Source organism: Quercus lobata, chromosome 3 (assembly GCF_001633185.2).
Source record: "Quercus lobata isolate SW786 chromosome 3, ValleyOak3.0 Primary Assembly, whole genome shotgun sequence".
NCBI lineage: Eukaryota > Viridiplantae > Streptophyta > Magnoliopsida > Fagales > Fagaceae > Quercus > Quercus lobata.
In genome coordinates this window covers 71,468,275-71,484,275 of record NC_044906.1, presented here as the reverse complement: position 1 = coordinate 71,484,275, position 16,001 = coordinate 71,468,275, and the positions used below count along the sequence as shown (strand labels likewise).

Here is a 16,001-nt window from a genome sequence, read left to right as displayed (position 1 = left end):
GTGTATTATATATTTGGTATATGAGAGTATTAATGTATTGGGTTTTAATGGGTCAAACCAATACATTTGCAACTGAAAAATGTCTAATATTAACATGTGGAGAGCATTATCCATTATTGGGTTCAACGGATGCCAAGCAAAATACACTCCAACTATTAATGATTTTTTTTTTTTTTGGAGGAACTATTAATGATTTAATTAGATGCATATAGATGACTATACTAACCCACAACATAAGAAAATGCTAACAGCAATGGGCATCGAATTATTCATGAAGATAATTGACTTAGTTATGTATCTTGTTTACTTTCAGCTAATCCATGTATATTCTGTATCCAGAAAAGATGCCAATGTGTTAAGATCCATAGCTTCATTTGGCTGAAAAGGATTAGTAGCCCTCCAATTCTCAGGCTTCCCTTCATCCATTAAATCTTTAAGCTTGGCATCGCATCCAGAAACTGGCAAAGCCAACACAATATCACGTACATTGGTTTGGTGGCCATCTGAATTTGTCACATAAGATCTCAAAAGGTAATTTATATCCAAATATATCAGAAAGTCAGAGATATTATTTTCTAGCTAAACTAAAGGAAATAGGTTTTTACTATTCCCTTAAGGAACTATATTTTAATTGAACATTTGATTATTATTATCTGGTTGCCATGGGAGGATAACCTTTGTGCACTGCACTGCTTTTGGTCGAATCACAGGGTGAGCAACCGGTTTTATTCCTAGATTGGAGTTTGATGTCAACTTTCTATCCTTTTAATGGATTTTAATATTCTACTAGTTTGTTCATGAGTCTTGTCACCTTGCACCCTCTTGCTTAAAATGGTGTTCCAGTAATTCTTCATCTCATTGTTAGTTCGTCTTGGTAATCTCTGAGCAATGAGTGACCAACTGCAACACTCGTTACACAACGTCTAGTTTGTAAGCACATTAATTTATCACTTTATAGTGTGACATTTGGGAGGAGGGAGGGGAATTTTCCACTGACCCAAAGGGAAAAAAAACCATATAATCTATGCGAATTCTCTATAATTTAATTGATTGACACTTTATGATATTTCTAATGAAAATATTCAAGGTTCAAATATCTCATCCTCTTTTGTAACTATTTAATTAAAGAAAATAAAAAATAAAAAACTCTCGCATGCAAAATGAGTTTCTTTCACTTTTTTATGATTTGCACAATTATGGATTTTATAAATTCTTATTCAAAATTAAATTTATTGTTACTTATGTTGATCTTTTATTTAATACTTGTTAAACTTATCACTATATATTATCAAATTTGCAATTAATAGCAATGTGTAAGGTGTTGTTTATCATATTAAAATCATAGAAGAAGAAATAATAATAATAATAATAATAATAATAATAATAATAATAATAATAATAATAATAATGTATTTAGTTTTCTTTTTAATCTAAAATATATTTTGGTTTACTCGGAAGAAGTTAATAAAAACCTTATACAATATTATATACGAAGATCACTGTTAAGCATATAACGTTTTGAACAATTTAGTCAACTTATCATTTCATAAAGTTGTGGAAAAAATTATATCTTTAATATTGTTGAGGTGGTAAGTTGAAATTGGTAAAACGTTAATTTTACATGAGCTTGTTGCTAACATTGTTTTAATCACAACATGCCATTATATACCAATAACAACATGTTTTTTTTTTTTTTTTTGATAGCCAACATATAACTGGAATTCATTGATACAGACCAAGGTCCATTGCAATTACATCATTTTGAATTTGGAGTTCAATAATAGGGGGAGTATCCTCCACCCATATATTACAATCATCAACATACAAGGCATTCCTAGCAAGAGAGTGAGCAGCCCCATTGTTGCTTCTTCTGACGTGCTTAGCCCTCCATGTCTTGAACCGACTTAAGCACCACTGTGAACCTTCAACAATCTTTTGGATAGCCAAGGCTGGAATAACATTCCCTTTTAGCGCTTCCATCACTAGCTGAGAGTCCCCTTCCACCACAATGTCCTTCAAACCCAGGTCCCAAGCAAACAGAATACCCGTTTCAGCAGCTTTTGCTTCGGCTTCTAGAGCACCCCAAGGCAGATTTATCTTCTTACATAGTGCACCCATCATCTGTCCTTTGTCATTTCTAATGACCACTCCAATCCCACAACACCTTTACTCCTTAAACACAGTAGCATCAACGTTTGCCTTATATACATACCTTGAGGGGGAGGAGTCCAATGTTGAACCCGAGGGGCTGGTTGGGCTTTTTGGCTCTCAGGCAGACATGCTACTCGAAAATCTTTCACACACTTCCTTGCTTCCCTTTCAATGGTCTTCCCACTCTTACATGTACCCCCAAACCTGACAGAATTTCTATTATTCCATAGCAGCCATGCCGTGACAGCAAACTTCTCCCAGTCCTTCTCACCTGAAGATATCATTAACAGCCAAACCACATCGAGGAAATCCTTAGGGGGGCGGTCTAGTCTGCCAATCATGAACTTTGTCTCACTCCAAGCTTCTCTTGTTACTCTACACCCCCATAATATGTGACCCGATGACTCACACTCCCCACAAAAGTCACACTTGTCCTCCGAAATAACCTTTCGGTACATAAGACATTGTTTCATGGGCAGGGCATTTTTGCAAGCACACCATAAGAAATGCTTAACTTTGTTTGGGCACTTTAAACTCCACACAAGCTTCCAAATAGTCTCTATTTTGGATGTATCAGAGCAACCAGGTCTGCCATCACTTCCCTTTGAGACCTCAAGGTACCGGACAGCCACTTTGTAAGCACTCTTGACAGAAAAGATGCCATTAGGGGTATAAGCCCACACTTGGGAGTCAATCGAGTTCATGGTACTAATAGGAATACTTAGGATGGTCTCTTCTTCGAGGGGGAGGAAGATGCTTCTTACCAAATCACCCTTCCACTCAGCTTTGTCATGTGCAATCAGGTTGGCCACTCTCTCCCCAAAAACCATTGTAGGCCTGGGTGAGATGATTCTGCCTGACCCCGTGGAAGTAAGCCACGCATCTTCCCAGATCTTGATGCTCTTTCCGTCACCCACACACCATCTGACCCCATCCCTTAGCACTGGTTTGGCTGCCATCAAGCTTCTCCAAATGTAGGAGGGTTTTTTCCCCACCTGAGCATCCAAAAACGATGTTTTAGCAAAATACTTTGCTTTGAGCACTCTGTGGATTAGGGAACCAGGAGCACGAGATTGAACGCTTTCAAGTCTCGAAAGCCCATACCCCCTTCCTTCTTTGGTTTGCACAAGTTTTCCCATGAAACCCAAGCGATCTTCCGAGAACTTTCTTTCTTTCCCCACCAAAAACCCCCAACCAAAGAGTTTATTTCCGAGCACAAAGAATCAGGAAGCTTGAAACAATTCATGGTGTAGGTAGGTGTGGCTTGTGCAACAACCTTTATCAGGACTTCCCTATCGGCATTGGACAATAACTTCCCCTTCCATCCCGCTATTTTCCTGCTTACCTGGTCTTTGATACAATTGAAAGCCTTTTTCTTACTCCTTCCCACCATCGGAGGTAAACCCAAGTATTTCTCATGTTGTTGTACAATCTGTGCACCGAATGTGTTCTTCACCCCATTTTGGATATCAGCCCCTGTGTTCTTGCTGAAAAACAAGGACGTTTTATCCTTGTTAATCTTTTGCCCCGACTCCTTCTCATAGGTATCCAAGACCTCAGCCACCTGCTTGCATTCCTCCATTGTAGCTCTACAAAATATTATGCTATCACCCGCAAAGAAAAGGTGCGAAACCAGCGGTGCTTGTTTACTCACCCCCACTCCCCTTAGCAGCCCCATAGCTTCCTTCTTTCTAATCAACGCCGACAACCCTTCCGCACACAAGAGGAACAAATAAGGGGAAATGGGGTCGCCTTGGCAAAGCCCCCTAGATGGTGTGATTTTCCCTCTTGGTTCCCTATTGATAAGTATCTCATAGGACACTGTAGTCACGCACATCATTACTAGGGAGATCCATCTCTCGCTAAATCTCATCTTTCTCATAATGGCCTCAAGATAACCCCATTCAACCCGGTCATAGGCTTTGTTCATGTCCAATTTAATGGCCATTAAAACCTTCCTTCCCTTTCTTCCTTTTGCCAATTGTGTGCATAGTTTCGAAAGCCACCACCACATTATCTGTTATGTGTTACCCCGGCACAAAGGCACTTTGTGCATCGGTAATCACCTCATTAAGAATCCTCTTCAATCTATTCGCCAAAACCTTCGAAATCAACTTATAAATCACATTACATAGACTGATTGGGCGATAATCCGTTATCTTTTGTGGATTTTTGATCTTCGGAATTAGACAAATATATGTATTATTAATGTCCTTCGGCATCACCCCTGTATTTAGGGCTTGCAGCACACAATTTGAAACACAAACACCAACAATATTCCAATATTTTTGGTAAAAGATGGGAGACATACCATCAGGTCCGGGAGATTTTGTGGGGTGCATTTTTTGGAGCGCTTGCCATACTTCATCCGCTTTAAAACTTCCCAGCAGCACATTGTTCATTTCAAGTGTCACCCTTTCACTCATAGCCTCCAAGCTTGCTAAAAAATTTGAAGGATGGTCTGAACTAAATATCGATGAGAAATATTCCAGTATGATCTTCTCTGTTGCTCCTTGTTCCTCTTGCCATATGCCTCCCTCATCCATTAAACCTCCTATCCTATTTTTCCACTGTCTTTGGCTGGCGGAAGCATGGAAAAATTTTGTATTCCTATCTCCATTCTGTAGCCAGAGAACCCGAGACCACTGGTTCCACATAATTTCTTCCCTGATGTGGAGCTCATTTAATTCCATGCGGACTGCACTTATCTCCTTTGCTATATCGTGGAGCATGTTAAGGGATTCAAGCTGTTGGAGGCGATCTTGTTTTTGTTTTAAATTCTTATTCACATTCCCGAATTTGTTCTAATTCCACCCTTTTAGATTACTTTGACACCTTTTGATCCTTTCCTGGATAGACATAGCAGACTCCTCTGTATGCAAATTCCAAGCCATATCAACAATTTCTTTGCACTCTGCCTCTCTCACCCACATTGCTTCAAACATGAATCTCTTTTACTTTTTCTTCTGTTGATGATTCTTGTTCAGGGATAAGGCCAACAAACAATGGTCCGATGCCGACATCAAAATGTGGAATACTTTGGCTTCGGGGAAGAGCTAGAGCCAATCTTCATTGGCCACCATTCTGTCTAGACGGAGTAGCGTACGTTGCTCCCCATGCCGTCCGTTACACCAGGTAAATTTCTGCCCCACAAATCCTAAATCAACCAAACAACACCTGCTAAGAACATCGCGAAAGTCCCTAATCTGATTTGCATCTCTCTCCCTCCAACCTAACTTCTCATTTGGATGCAAAATCTCATTAAAATCCCCGCATACCACCCACGGCATTCTACATTGGGCATGGAGGGCTTCTATCAATTGCCAAGAACTCTGCCTTTTGCTCGTATCCGGATGCCCATAAAAACCGGAAATCCTCCATGGACCGTTCTTACTCTCACCATGAACTACAACGTCAATGTGCAAGTGCGAACAGCTCTTAAACCGAATGTCCATGCCTTCTCTCCAAAGCATCGCTAACCCACCACTCTGACCATCACTCGGAACAATAATCCCCTGTGTAAACCCTATCTTCTGTTGAAAACCCTTCATCCTATCGGTATTCGCCTTTGTTTCTGCCAAAAAAACCACCACGGGGTTTAGTTTCTTCACCTCTTCGGTGAGTGTACGAATTGCCGGAGAAGTCCCCAACCCCCGACAATTCCAAGCTAAAACACTCATGTGGCTCGGCGGTGCTGCACCGCAGCCACCGCCACTCCGCCAACCATATTCTCATTCTCATTTGTTACCTCACATTCCTGGAGTTTCCCCTTTCTGCGTTTTGAGCTTGTATTATTCGGATCTAACTCTTGTAAAGGAACCTGGCCCTTACGTTTAGCTTTACTTGGGCAAGTCAGCTTATTTGGGCTTGGAGTATTGACTTTCCTAGCCAGGCGCTTCCAGTGGCCACTCGTTGGACCCAACGGCTCTGTGACCCAACCCTTTTCTTGGTTAAAAGTCATGGCAAGTGGGCTTGAATTATCATTGGCCCAAGATCCAGCTGCACTTGATTCTAAGCCCAACTCCTTACCCAATTCCTTACGTATATGCTGCTTGTCCGGTTCTTCTTCAGTCTTCTTGCCTACATCCTCGTTCTTCGAGGTTTCCCAAAGCATCTCACCCTCTAGGTCTGCTACAGGCAGTAAGGGAAGCACGCCACCCTTCCCGTTTGGAGTAAGGTTGCAATTAACCTTTTTCGGTGTCAGGTTGACCTTACCTTCATCGTGCAAGGTCTTCTCACTCTGTCCCGTCACCTGTAGCTTCTCTGAGTTCACGCTAGGGGCAGCCCCCTGACAGTGGGTCAGTCCAATCACGTGAGTGTCATCCTTTTCCTCACCTCCTTGTTTCCGAAGCGTGTCATCGACGTGCTTCTTCCACATCGGTGCTCCCTTATTCGGTCTGCCTTCCCTGTCGTTTTCGTCTCCCATATTTCCTTAATCCCTTCCGCCCCTTCTTCCTGGATCCCCTCTAAGCCACGCTCCATATTGCATCTCCTCTCCACCTGTTCTGTTTTCCGTCCATACTTTTTCCTTACATTCTTTCACGCCATGATCCAATCTCCCACACTGGTAGCAAAAATTAGGTAACCGTTCGTATTTAAAAAAAACCCATCTAGATACTCCTCCTTCGATGGTTACCTTCTTCCCCCTAACCAGCTTTTTCGTAGCATCAACCTGGACTCTCACCCGCAAATATTTACCCCACTGAACTCCCTTCTCAGGCACGTCCACATTGAGCACCCTTCCAATTTTTTCACCTATCTCCAAGCCAAATTCTCGGGTCATGCTCATCAGAGGGAGGTTGTATATCTGCACCCAAAACGGAGTCCACTTTATGGTAATATCCTTCGAAACTCTTTCACCCTCAAACTCCTGCAGAAGTACGAGTTGTTTTTCATAGCTCCAGGGACACATCTCCAGAATTCTTTTTTTGTCCCTGCCGTCTCCAAACTCCACCAAGTACAATTCCTCTTCTATTTCAGATATCCATAAACCCCTGTTCTGTTTCCATAGCATCTTCAAGTGTTTTCGAAGTGCATCCAGTACAATGATATGCTGCGTGAGAATCTTCATTACCAGACAATTTTTCCCAATCTCCCTCGCTGCCCTCGTGCTCTCACACCCTAGTTCTATATCTTCTCCCTCTTCTTCCGTAAATGTTAACTTACTCCACAATGCTTCCAACTCGTCAGCCATCCTTCAAAAAAAACCACCCACCCTCTATTCCGTCGAGAGGGATTACATATACTGATCTCACCGTGCACAGGAGACCACTAAAACTCTTGCAACAGGGGAGAGCGCAAGACTACCACTGCCTCTACATGCATAAGCATGAGAGAGCACTACTGCCAAGCCCTTTTGAATGGGGGTCGATGCTTGATACCGCTGAGAATCTTCCCAATAACAACAACATGTTACTTGAGCAAGTTGGGTAAAAAGGGTTATTTAACTTCTTCTTTTTTGGAAAAGTTATTTCACTAATCGTATTATGAATAAGGTTGTAGTTCCTAAGTAAAAAATAGGGTTGTAAATCAATCAAAATCTTAGTGGGCCCCTAAATATATGTCATCAGTTTTGTGAGCACATTAACTTAACACTTTGATGTATTTTCACTTTCCATGCAAACTAACACTTGGAAATTCTTGAAGTGTGAGTATGACTACATTGAATCCAATAATAATATATCATTTTTTTAATAGTAAAAGCAGTGCTATTTGATTTTTTAAATACCTTATTTCTTATAACTAACTAAAAATTAGAAGGAAACTGTGGATTCATTGGGAGAGATCCATGTATCAATTACTATAGAGTTTTCTGAATTGACATAATTTAACCATGTTCTTAGCATTTCTCATGTTTAAAATCATATTTCCTCATATATCCATTCTTGAAGTTTGAGTGTGACCACATTGAATCCAATAATAATATATAATTTTTTTAATAGTAAAAGCAATGCTATTTGATTTTTTAATACTTCATTTCTTATAGCTAACTAAAACTTAGAAGGAAATAGTGGATTCAATGGGAGAGATTCCTGTATCAATTATTGGACTATAAAGATTTTTGAATTGACATCATTTAACCATGTTCTCAGCATTTCTCATGTTTAAAATCATATTTCCCCATTCATTCAGGAAGATTCAATGACATATGCTTGGTTTCAATTCGCATGCAACATATCAGCATCTAGATTTTCATAAAATAAATAATTATAAATGTTTGGGCCTTAAATACTGCAAGCTTTGTCTTTCAAAAACGGCTTTTCTCACTCATGAAAATAAATATCTTTCTAAAAAAGACCTTGAATAATTGAATACCAAAACTTAAGTGTCAATCTATGAATCTCATAATTTCATTTGTTTGAATTGTTTGAAGGCCAATAAAAATAAAATAAAATAAAAGTTTACTTCAACATCATCTATTATTCACATTATACCTTTCAAGAACATTAGAGATAGAGTTTTTTTTTTGTTGATTAAAAAATGAGAGGGGTTCAGGTGATAACCCAACAATGATGAAATTTCTTGTGACATTTGTGATTCAAATTCCACATCCCCCATTCCATGCTATTTACCAATGGAGAGACAGAGAGTGAGAGAGAGAGAATTTGGTCGTATGCAAAGGAGGAGAGTGATTAATACACCAGGATGGACAAGTTGGTTTCAAGTCAAGAGAACAAAATTAATCTATTTTAATTTATAACCAACTCTGAAAATTTGTAGTTAAGGTTGGATGGTTGTTGTGTCAACATATGGCTTGAATGTAAAGTTATTAAGTTGATTTTTGGTAGAGTTCAAATTAGCTAGAATCATGTTTTTAACCCTAGATATCTCTTGTAGTGTGCCACTTTTAGAATAGGAAGATATCTCTTTGAAGGTTCTGTTGCTACAAACTAGAACTAGAGTAAAAAAAAAAAATTACAGTCACTGTTATTTACAAGAGGTCTATGGGTGTATTTGAGGATTTGAGTTTTGTGAAAATGCCTTCTTTGTATCTTCATATTTGTTATTGATATTTTCTCTTCATCACCTCCAGTGAAGGTAGGCCTAAGGCATCCTTAGGCTTCATTTAGTTGGAGGTGAAATAGGAAGGATGAAAAAAAAAAAAAAAGGTGAAATGGGTGTTTGGTTGGGATGGAGAGTGGAAGGAAATTTTGGTGGGGCCCAGGTGTTTTCTCTCCTGATCCACCAAAATCCTATCTCTCTAATTTGGAGAGAAAACTTAGGGGACTTTATTTTAACCCTATCAATTACATTTTTTCCCCTCTTTTTGTAACATTGAACATGGAAATCTCAGGTAACCGTTGGCATTTGACTCTGCTTCAACCTACTTAATAATATTTTCTTGTTTTTTGGTTCACGCTGTTCATCACTTTTTTCTTTTCATGTTTTTTTTTTCTGTTTCTTCTATTCTTTGTTCGTTCACTTCGTTGTTTTGGGTTTCTTTTTTCTTTGTTTTTTTAGTGCTCATCTCACTTTTTGTCTTCTTCTATCTTTTGTTTTTATCAATTTCATTAATAGTTTCCTTCTTGTTATTATTATTTTTTCACCAGTTTTGGATCTGGCTTTTGCCTTTTAAAATCATAACTTCAAAAAGAGTGAAATGTCCATATATAATTTTTTTAAATAAATAAGTGTATAAAAAATTGTGTTATCTTTTTGTTTTATTTAATAGGGACATAATTGTAAATTTATATCAACTTCATTTTTCATAGTTTTCCATCTCTCCACTTTTCCATTATCTCAACCAAACACACATGAGAGAAAACTAAATTTTTTCTTTTCTTACTTTTCTATTCCCTCTCCATTTTTTATCCTCTTACTTTTCCACCCATCGAACCAAACAGGCCCTTAGTATTTTTATTTATTTATTTTTTTTGTATCTATTTTCCTTTCAAGTTATCTTCTTTTTTATATTTGTTTTGGAAATCTTTCTAAAGTTTATTACACTTTTCATAATCAATCTTATGTGTGAACGTTTACAGAGGCACTTTCATACAACATGTTGTATATCTCTAAAAGAAATTCTATCATTTTAATATGCTTTTCATTGTACTTTATTGCACATTTACTAAATGTTAACTCCTTTTTCTTGTGGTTAAAATTATTTTCCTTATCTTTTTGGGGGTGGCAAATAATAACTTTGTCAATTAATCACTACTAATATTTTCTAACCTTGAATGAGAAAGATGTAAGAAGTAAATTATAAATTGAAGGAAGAAGGAGAAGCACAGGACCGGCACAAGGCCAAGGCCTAAGGCCCCCACTACAAAACATTTCCACCCTTTCATAAAATAATGTCGCACCCTACATAATAAAAATGCCCAAATCTTAAGATAATATTTTTTTAAAAATAGTTGTGCACTATTTTTCTCATGAGTGATGCTAAGGTTATTACAAATTTGTTGGGTCCCAAATCATATTATCAATAATATTAGCAGTCCGAAATAGCAATCACACACAAGAACACAAATATTTATGTGGAAAACCCTTTCTCTTGAAGGGAAAAAACCACGGGACAAACTCCGAATAATTTCACTATTATCAAATCAATTACAATAATTCTTGTGTATGTCTCATAGTTAAATAAAAATCTCTCTTGTTTTTTCTTTACTCTCACCCACACACTAACTATCTCTTTCAAAGGCAGCAACACTTTACTCTCTCCTCCTCGGCTATCTTCTCTAAGGCGGCAACCCTTTGCTCTCCCTTCCTTGGCTATCTTCTTGAAGGCGGCAATACCTTGCACTATCCTTCCTCTTGTGTTTCTCCCAAGAGAAAATCCATTTTCTTTCTCTTGGTTTCACGCTCTATTTTCCCTATCCCCATAGGGAGGACCCTTGGGCCAAAGCCCAAGCCAAAGCCAAAGCCAAAGCCATCAAATTCTTTGTAGCATTGTCTATTTATAAGACTCTTTTGTTATTTGCTTTTAGACTAGAAATACATTACTTCTTTAACAAGGAGTCTATTTCCTCTTGGACTAGGAATACATTACCTCTTTAACAAGGAATAGACTTCCTTCCACACCAAGGAATAGTCTTTCCTTCTATAACAAGGAAATCCAAATTAATTTTTCCTTCTTCAACTAGGAATTGGAATTTGAGGCAATTTCCCAAAAAAATTTACTTCATAAAACTTACAAATTAATGTGCTACCAATCACCCAAAAAAAAAAAAAAATTAATGCAAACATTCATTAATTAAATTTTTAAAGTTCATAATCACATTCATTGTTACATTAATTAGTAAATATTTTGTAGTAGAATTTGTAATAGCTTTCATATTTTCTTTTTCTTATCTCCATCAAAGCCTTCAAAATACTAGACCAATAAAAACTTAACCCAATTGAAATCTTATAATGTTTGGGGGAAAAATCGTTGAAAATGTGCTAGTTCATCAATGATGATTAATTTCCTCTAATAGTTTGAGACTTTAATTTTTATAAACTAATATCCTACATGGTAGATTGTTAACATTAGCCACCTAATCTCCTAAATAGTCATACACTGAACAATCTTTACTTTCTTAATACTAAAATATAAAATTAAAAATTAGATTACAACTTTACTAAATCATGCGTTACCTTGTTAAATTTTATGCTTGAACTATAATAATTAATTCTCTACATGAAGTTAACTTTAGTTTAGTTAGTATCTATTCATCAAATAATATATTTCACTCTTCAAATTAATCTTGACTTAATTAATATTAAATAAAATTATTTAATTTATATATTGTAAGGTTGAATTTATTCAACCATCTAATTGGCTTTATTCCGTGCCAAATTTGCTTGTAATTCAGCATTTAGTAACCGTGTATTTAGGTGGGTTTGATGTAAGGGTAGTGAGTGAGATAGAGTGAAGATTGCTCAAGAGTGTGCAAGAAAACAGAGACTCGCAGCTGGGAATCGTGGGTGACTCGCGGCTGCAAGCCGCCAGGCGCAGCACACGTGCCAAGCATGCTGGAAGATGAACAGTCATGTTAGCTGGAGCACTACAGGACAAAACAGGACAACTGGCCATACGGTTATCTCGCGACTGGATCTCGCGACTTGGTCAAGCCGCGAGGTCAAGCCGCGAGCCACCCCTGTTTTGTAAAACCTGACATTTCACATTCCTCTCCCACTCCAGTATAAATACCCCTTTTACTCACGATTGAAAGAGAGCTTCCAGAGAGAATTTTGAGAGAGAAACTCTAAAGAAAAATAAGATTGATTCACCCACAATCTATACCTTAGAGTCTCTCCAAATTCCTCAACTTTCTTCCTCTCCATTGTCAAATCCTTGAGAGGCATTATACCAAACCTGATTCTCACCATTATCACTACTGTGAGAGAGCTGTTTGGATTTCTGGGAAGCAGTTAGGAAGGAACCAATCTTCATTGGTTGATGCTACGGTCTAGTAGCGGAATCCGGGAAGCTAGAAAAGAAAAAGGTTCGGCGCAACCTCGTTGGAGCAAGAAGCTTGGAGGGCTTAGGTGCACTGGGTAGATTAGGTTTGGAGGGTCTATTGCTGTCCATGTATCCCAACTCTATTTTCTAGTGGATTGTTTACCGCTTGGAGGGCGGCGGAGAGGTTTTACGCCGAGGGCTTCGGTTTCCTCTTCGATAACACATCGCGTGTTGTCTTTGTGTTTGCATCTTCCTTCCTCTCTATCTTTGCCTTTTTATTATCTGCTGTGGATTATGTTTTGTTTTGGCTTAGATAGTTTTTAACCAATTTCATATTATAGCATATGTTAAGTTTCCGCACACTAGTTGTTTGACATATTGCTTGAATTGGTTAAGTTGTAATTTGGGGGTCTAAACGTTCAAAGGTGTTTATACACGTTTTTGAACTTTCAATTGGTATCAGAGCGGGTACACTGCTATTGGTTTCATTACCATTGTGTGATCCTTGACTCCCTTTTGAGATGGATAGGTCTCAATCCCTAAATGCACCTCCATATTTTGATGGTAGTAATTATGCTTTTTAGAAGATTCGCATGAGAGCTTTTCTGTGTTCTATTGATGAATCCGTTTGGGATGCTGTTGAGATTGGTTGGACCAGACCTGAGGCAGCCAAATCCACTTGGGATAAGGCAGCACTTGCTGCATCTAATGCTAACAGTAAAGCACTCAATGCTATTTTCTGTGGTGTGTCTCCAGATGAATTTCACAGGATTTCTCACATTACCGTTGCCAAAGAAGCATGGGAGATTTTGGAAACCACCTATGAAGGCACGAAGAAAGTGAAAGACACCAAGTTACAAATGCTAACCACTCGGTTTGAGGAGCTCAAAATGAGTGAGGATGAGTCTTTTGACTCTTTCTATGGGAAGCTAAATGAGGTGGTTGTCAGTAAGTTCAACTTGGGGGAGAAAACGGAGGATTCAAAAATTGTAAGGAAGATCCTTCGATCATTGCCGGAAAGTTTTCGTGCTAAAGTGACAGCAATTGAAGAGAGCAAGGACCTTGATGACATCAAAGTACAGGAGCTGGTTGGTTCTCTGCATACTTATGAGATGTCGCTGCCCAATCAACAGAAGAGTAAATCTCTTGCTCTAAAGACCATTAATGAAAAGGTGGAAGATCAAGACTCATCGGGAGAAGATGTGGTTGACAAAGATGTTGCATACCTTGTCAAAAATTTCAGAAAGTTCTTGAAATTCAAAAATAATGGCAAATTTGATGATAAAAGAAAATTCCAAAGTTCTGGAAGGGAGAAAAGGGAATTCAAAAAGAAAGATGGAAAAGAATCCCAACCCACACAAGGTGTCACTTGTTTCGAATGTAACGGGCATGGACACTTTAAGAAGGAATATCCGAATTATTTGAAATCGAAAGGTAAAGTGTATGCCACGACTTTGAGTGACTCGGATTCGTCTGACTCAGAATCTGAAGAGAGCTGTGATGGAGAGGGGAACTATTCGGCTTTTATGACTATTGCTCATGTTGAGTCTTCAGATGAGTTGAATCTGCTTGTACGAGACCTTGGAGAACATAGTGATGATGAATCACTAGGAATTGTTGAAGAATCAGATGCTGAAGAAGATGAAAGCACAGCAAATCTTCAAGAGAATTATAACTCACTCTTGGAGAAGTCGGGTGAGTACACAAGGGTGGCCAAGGCTGCTGTGAGAAAAATGAAGAAGGCTGAGGAGGACTACAAAAGTCTCCTAATCCGATATAGGGAGGCCAAATGTGAGATAGAAACACTGAATGGTGAGTTGTCCGAAACTTACACAAAAGTGAGATTTCTTGAGAATGAGGTTGTGCAAGCAAATGCTAAAATAGAGAGGGTCACCACCAAGAAGCTAGATGATGTTATCTCATCTCAAAAGAGCTTTTCAGACAAATCCGGATTGGGATATACCGGAGGAAGTAGTTCATCTGGAAATGTCACTAAAGAAGTGAAGTTTGTAAAGGCCAAAGATCCAGTTGTAGCTGACCTTACTGGTGAGAAGCTCGAGGTGGAGGAGAAGAAGAATGTGGTGAACCAACGGATGCTGAATCCCCGTAATCAATCTGTGGGCAGGTCTGAATCTCGTGCCAAGTCACGCCCACGACCACAAAGAGGTCCTAGAGCAACTTATGCGTGTCATTATTGCGGACTTCAAGGGCATACTCGACCAAATTGCCAAAAGCTGAGAGCAAAGAATAGTGCAACTCCTCAAAGGTCAGGAGGACCTAGAAATGATAGAAGAATTTGGGCAGGTGATCAATCTAGAGATCAGAATGGTGATCCCGGAATGATGAACGTGATGAAGATGATTGGTGCATTCACCAACTTCTTGGAAAGCTTCTCACGAAGGTTTGAAAGCCCTAACTCTCGTACCCAATCCTATAAGGAAATCACCCCAAACGCAAGTGACGTGTGGGTGAAAAAGGGTACTCATGCATAAGCATTACAACATGTCCATGCATTAATACTTCCTATGCTTTGTGACAATGTTTGTTTGTTTTGCTTGCTGTTTTTGCTGTTGGTTGTTTGCTTATCTACTTGTGCATATTTTTAATTTTGTCTTATCAATCTTTTTGTTTCTTGTGTGAAAAATCCAAAAATCACATAAAAATTAGAAAATCAAAAAGCTTGATTGACTTTGTTGAGTTTTTGTCTCAAAACTTGTTTTGCCTTGTACCTTTATGCTAATGGCTTTGTGTATTTTCGAGCATTGCTTGTTTTCATGCACTCATATCACTGTGGGAAAAATCTTGAAATCTATGTGATTGTTGTAAATAGATCTTCAAACTTGTCATGAATGATTAGTGAATGGTTATGTTGATCTTGAGACATGCATAGACTTGTGTCTATATATCTTCCCACTATTTATTTTTGTTTTGCTAAAAAGAGCTCACAAAATGTAAATCTCCAAATGAAAAGAGATATTGAGCTGCAAAAGTCTGTCGTACATTCTAGTATTCGACTAGGAAAAAGGGTAAGCGAATTTATATTAAAGAAAATATTTATTCAAAAAGCCAAAGGCTTGTTCATTAAAGTGAAATGTCAAATATCACTCTCACAATGAGAGGTGATTGCCTCAAACGATCAAAAAGATCAAATGTTATGATTAAAAGTGGAGTCAAATGTAAAGCTCCAAATTATGTTATCAAGTTTTGTGGGAGGTCATATATACATACTTCTATAATTGAGATGAGTCACATGATCTAGTGCTAATTGTGTATGTCCTGGTTGAATTGATCATTGAAGCTTCACATTAGACTAAGGACTATCTCATTGTTGATATCCACACACTACACACAAGTTTATGTTCAATAAATGCCATATTCATTTGTGTGATTGTACTTGATGAAATGTGTTTTCACATGCTCAATCTTTGTTAAATCAAGCACAAAAAGATTTTTGAGTGTTTTA

At 38.2% G+C, this 16,001-nt stretch overlaps 1 protein-coding gene across 1 annotated transcript in view; it reads right to left on the bottom strand.

Moving 5' to 3' along the window:
* Positions 1–309: 309 nt before the first annotated feature.
* Positions 310–16,001, bottom strand: part of LOC115981398 (transcription factor MYB114-like) — a 69,981-nt gene continuing 54,289 nt past the window's right edge. The window contains exons 3-4 of the mRNA XM_031103535.1: positions 812–900; positions 310–503 (exon numbers count right to left, since the gene is read on the bottom strand). Of these exons, the coding sequence (XP_030959395.1) occupies positions 310–503; positions 812–900 (283 nt within the window). The remainder of the gene's footprint in view (positions 504–811; positions 901–16,001) is intronic.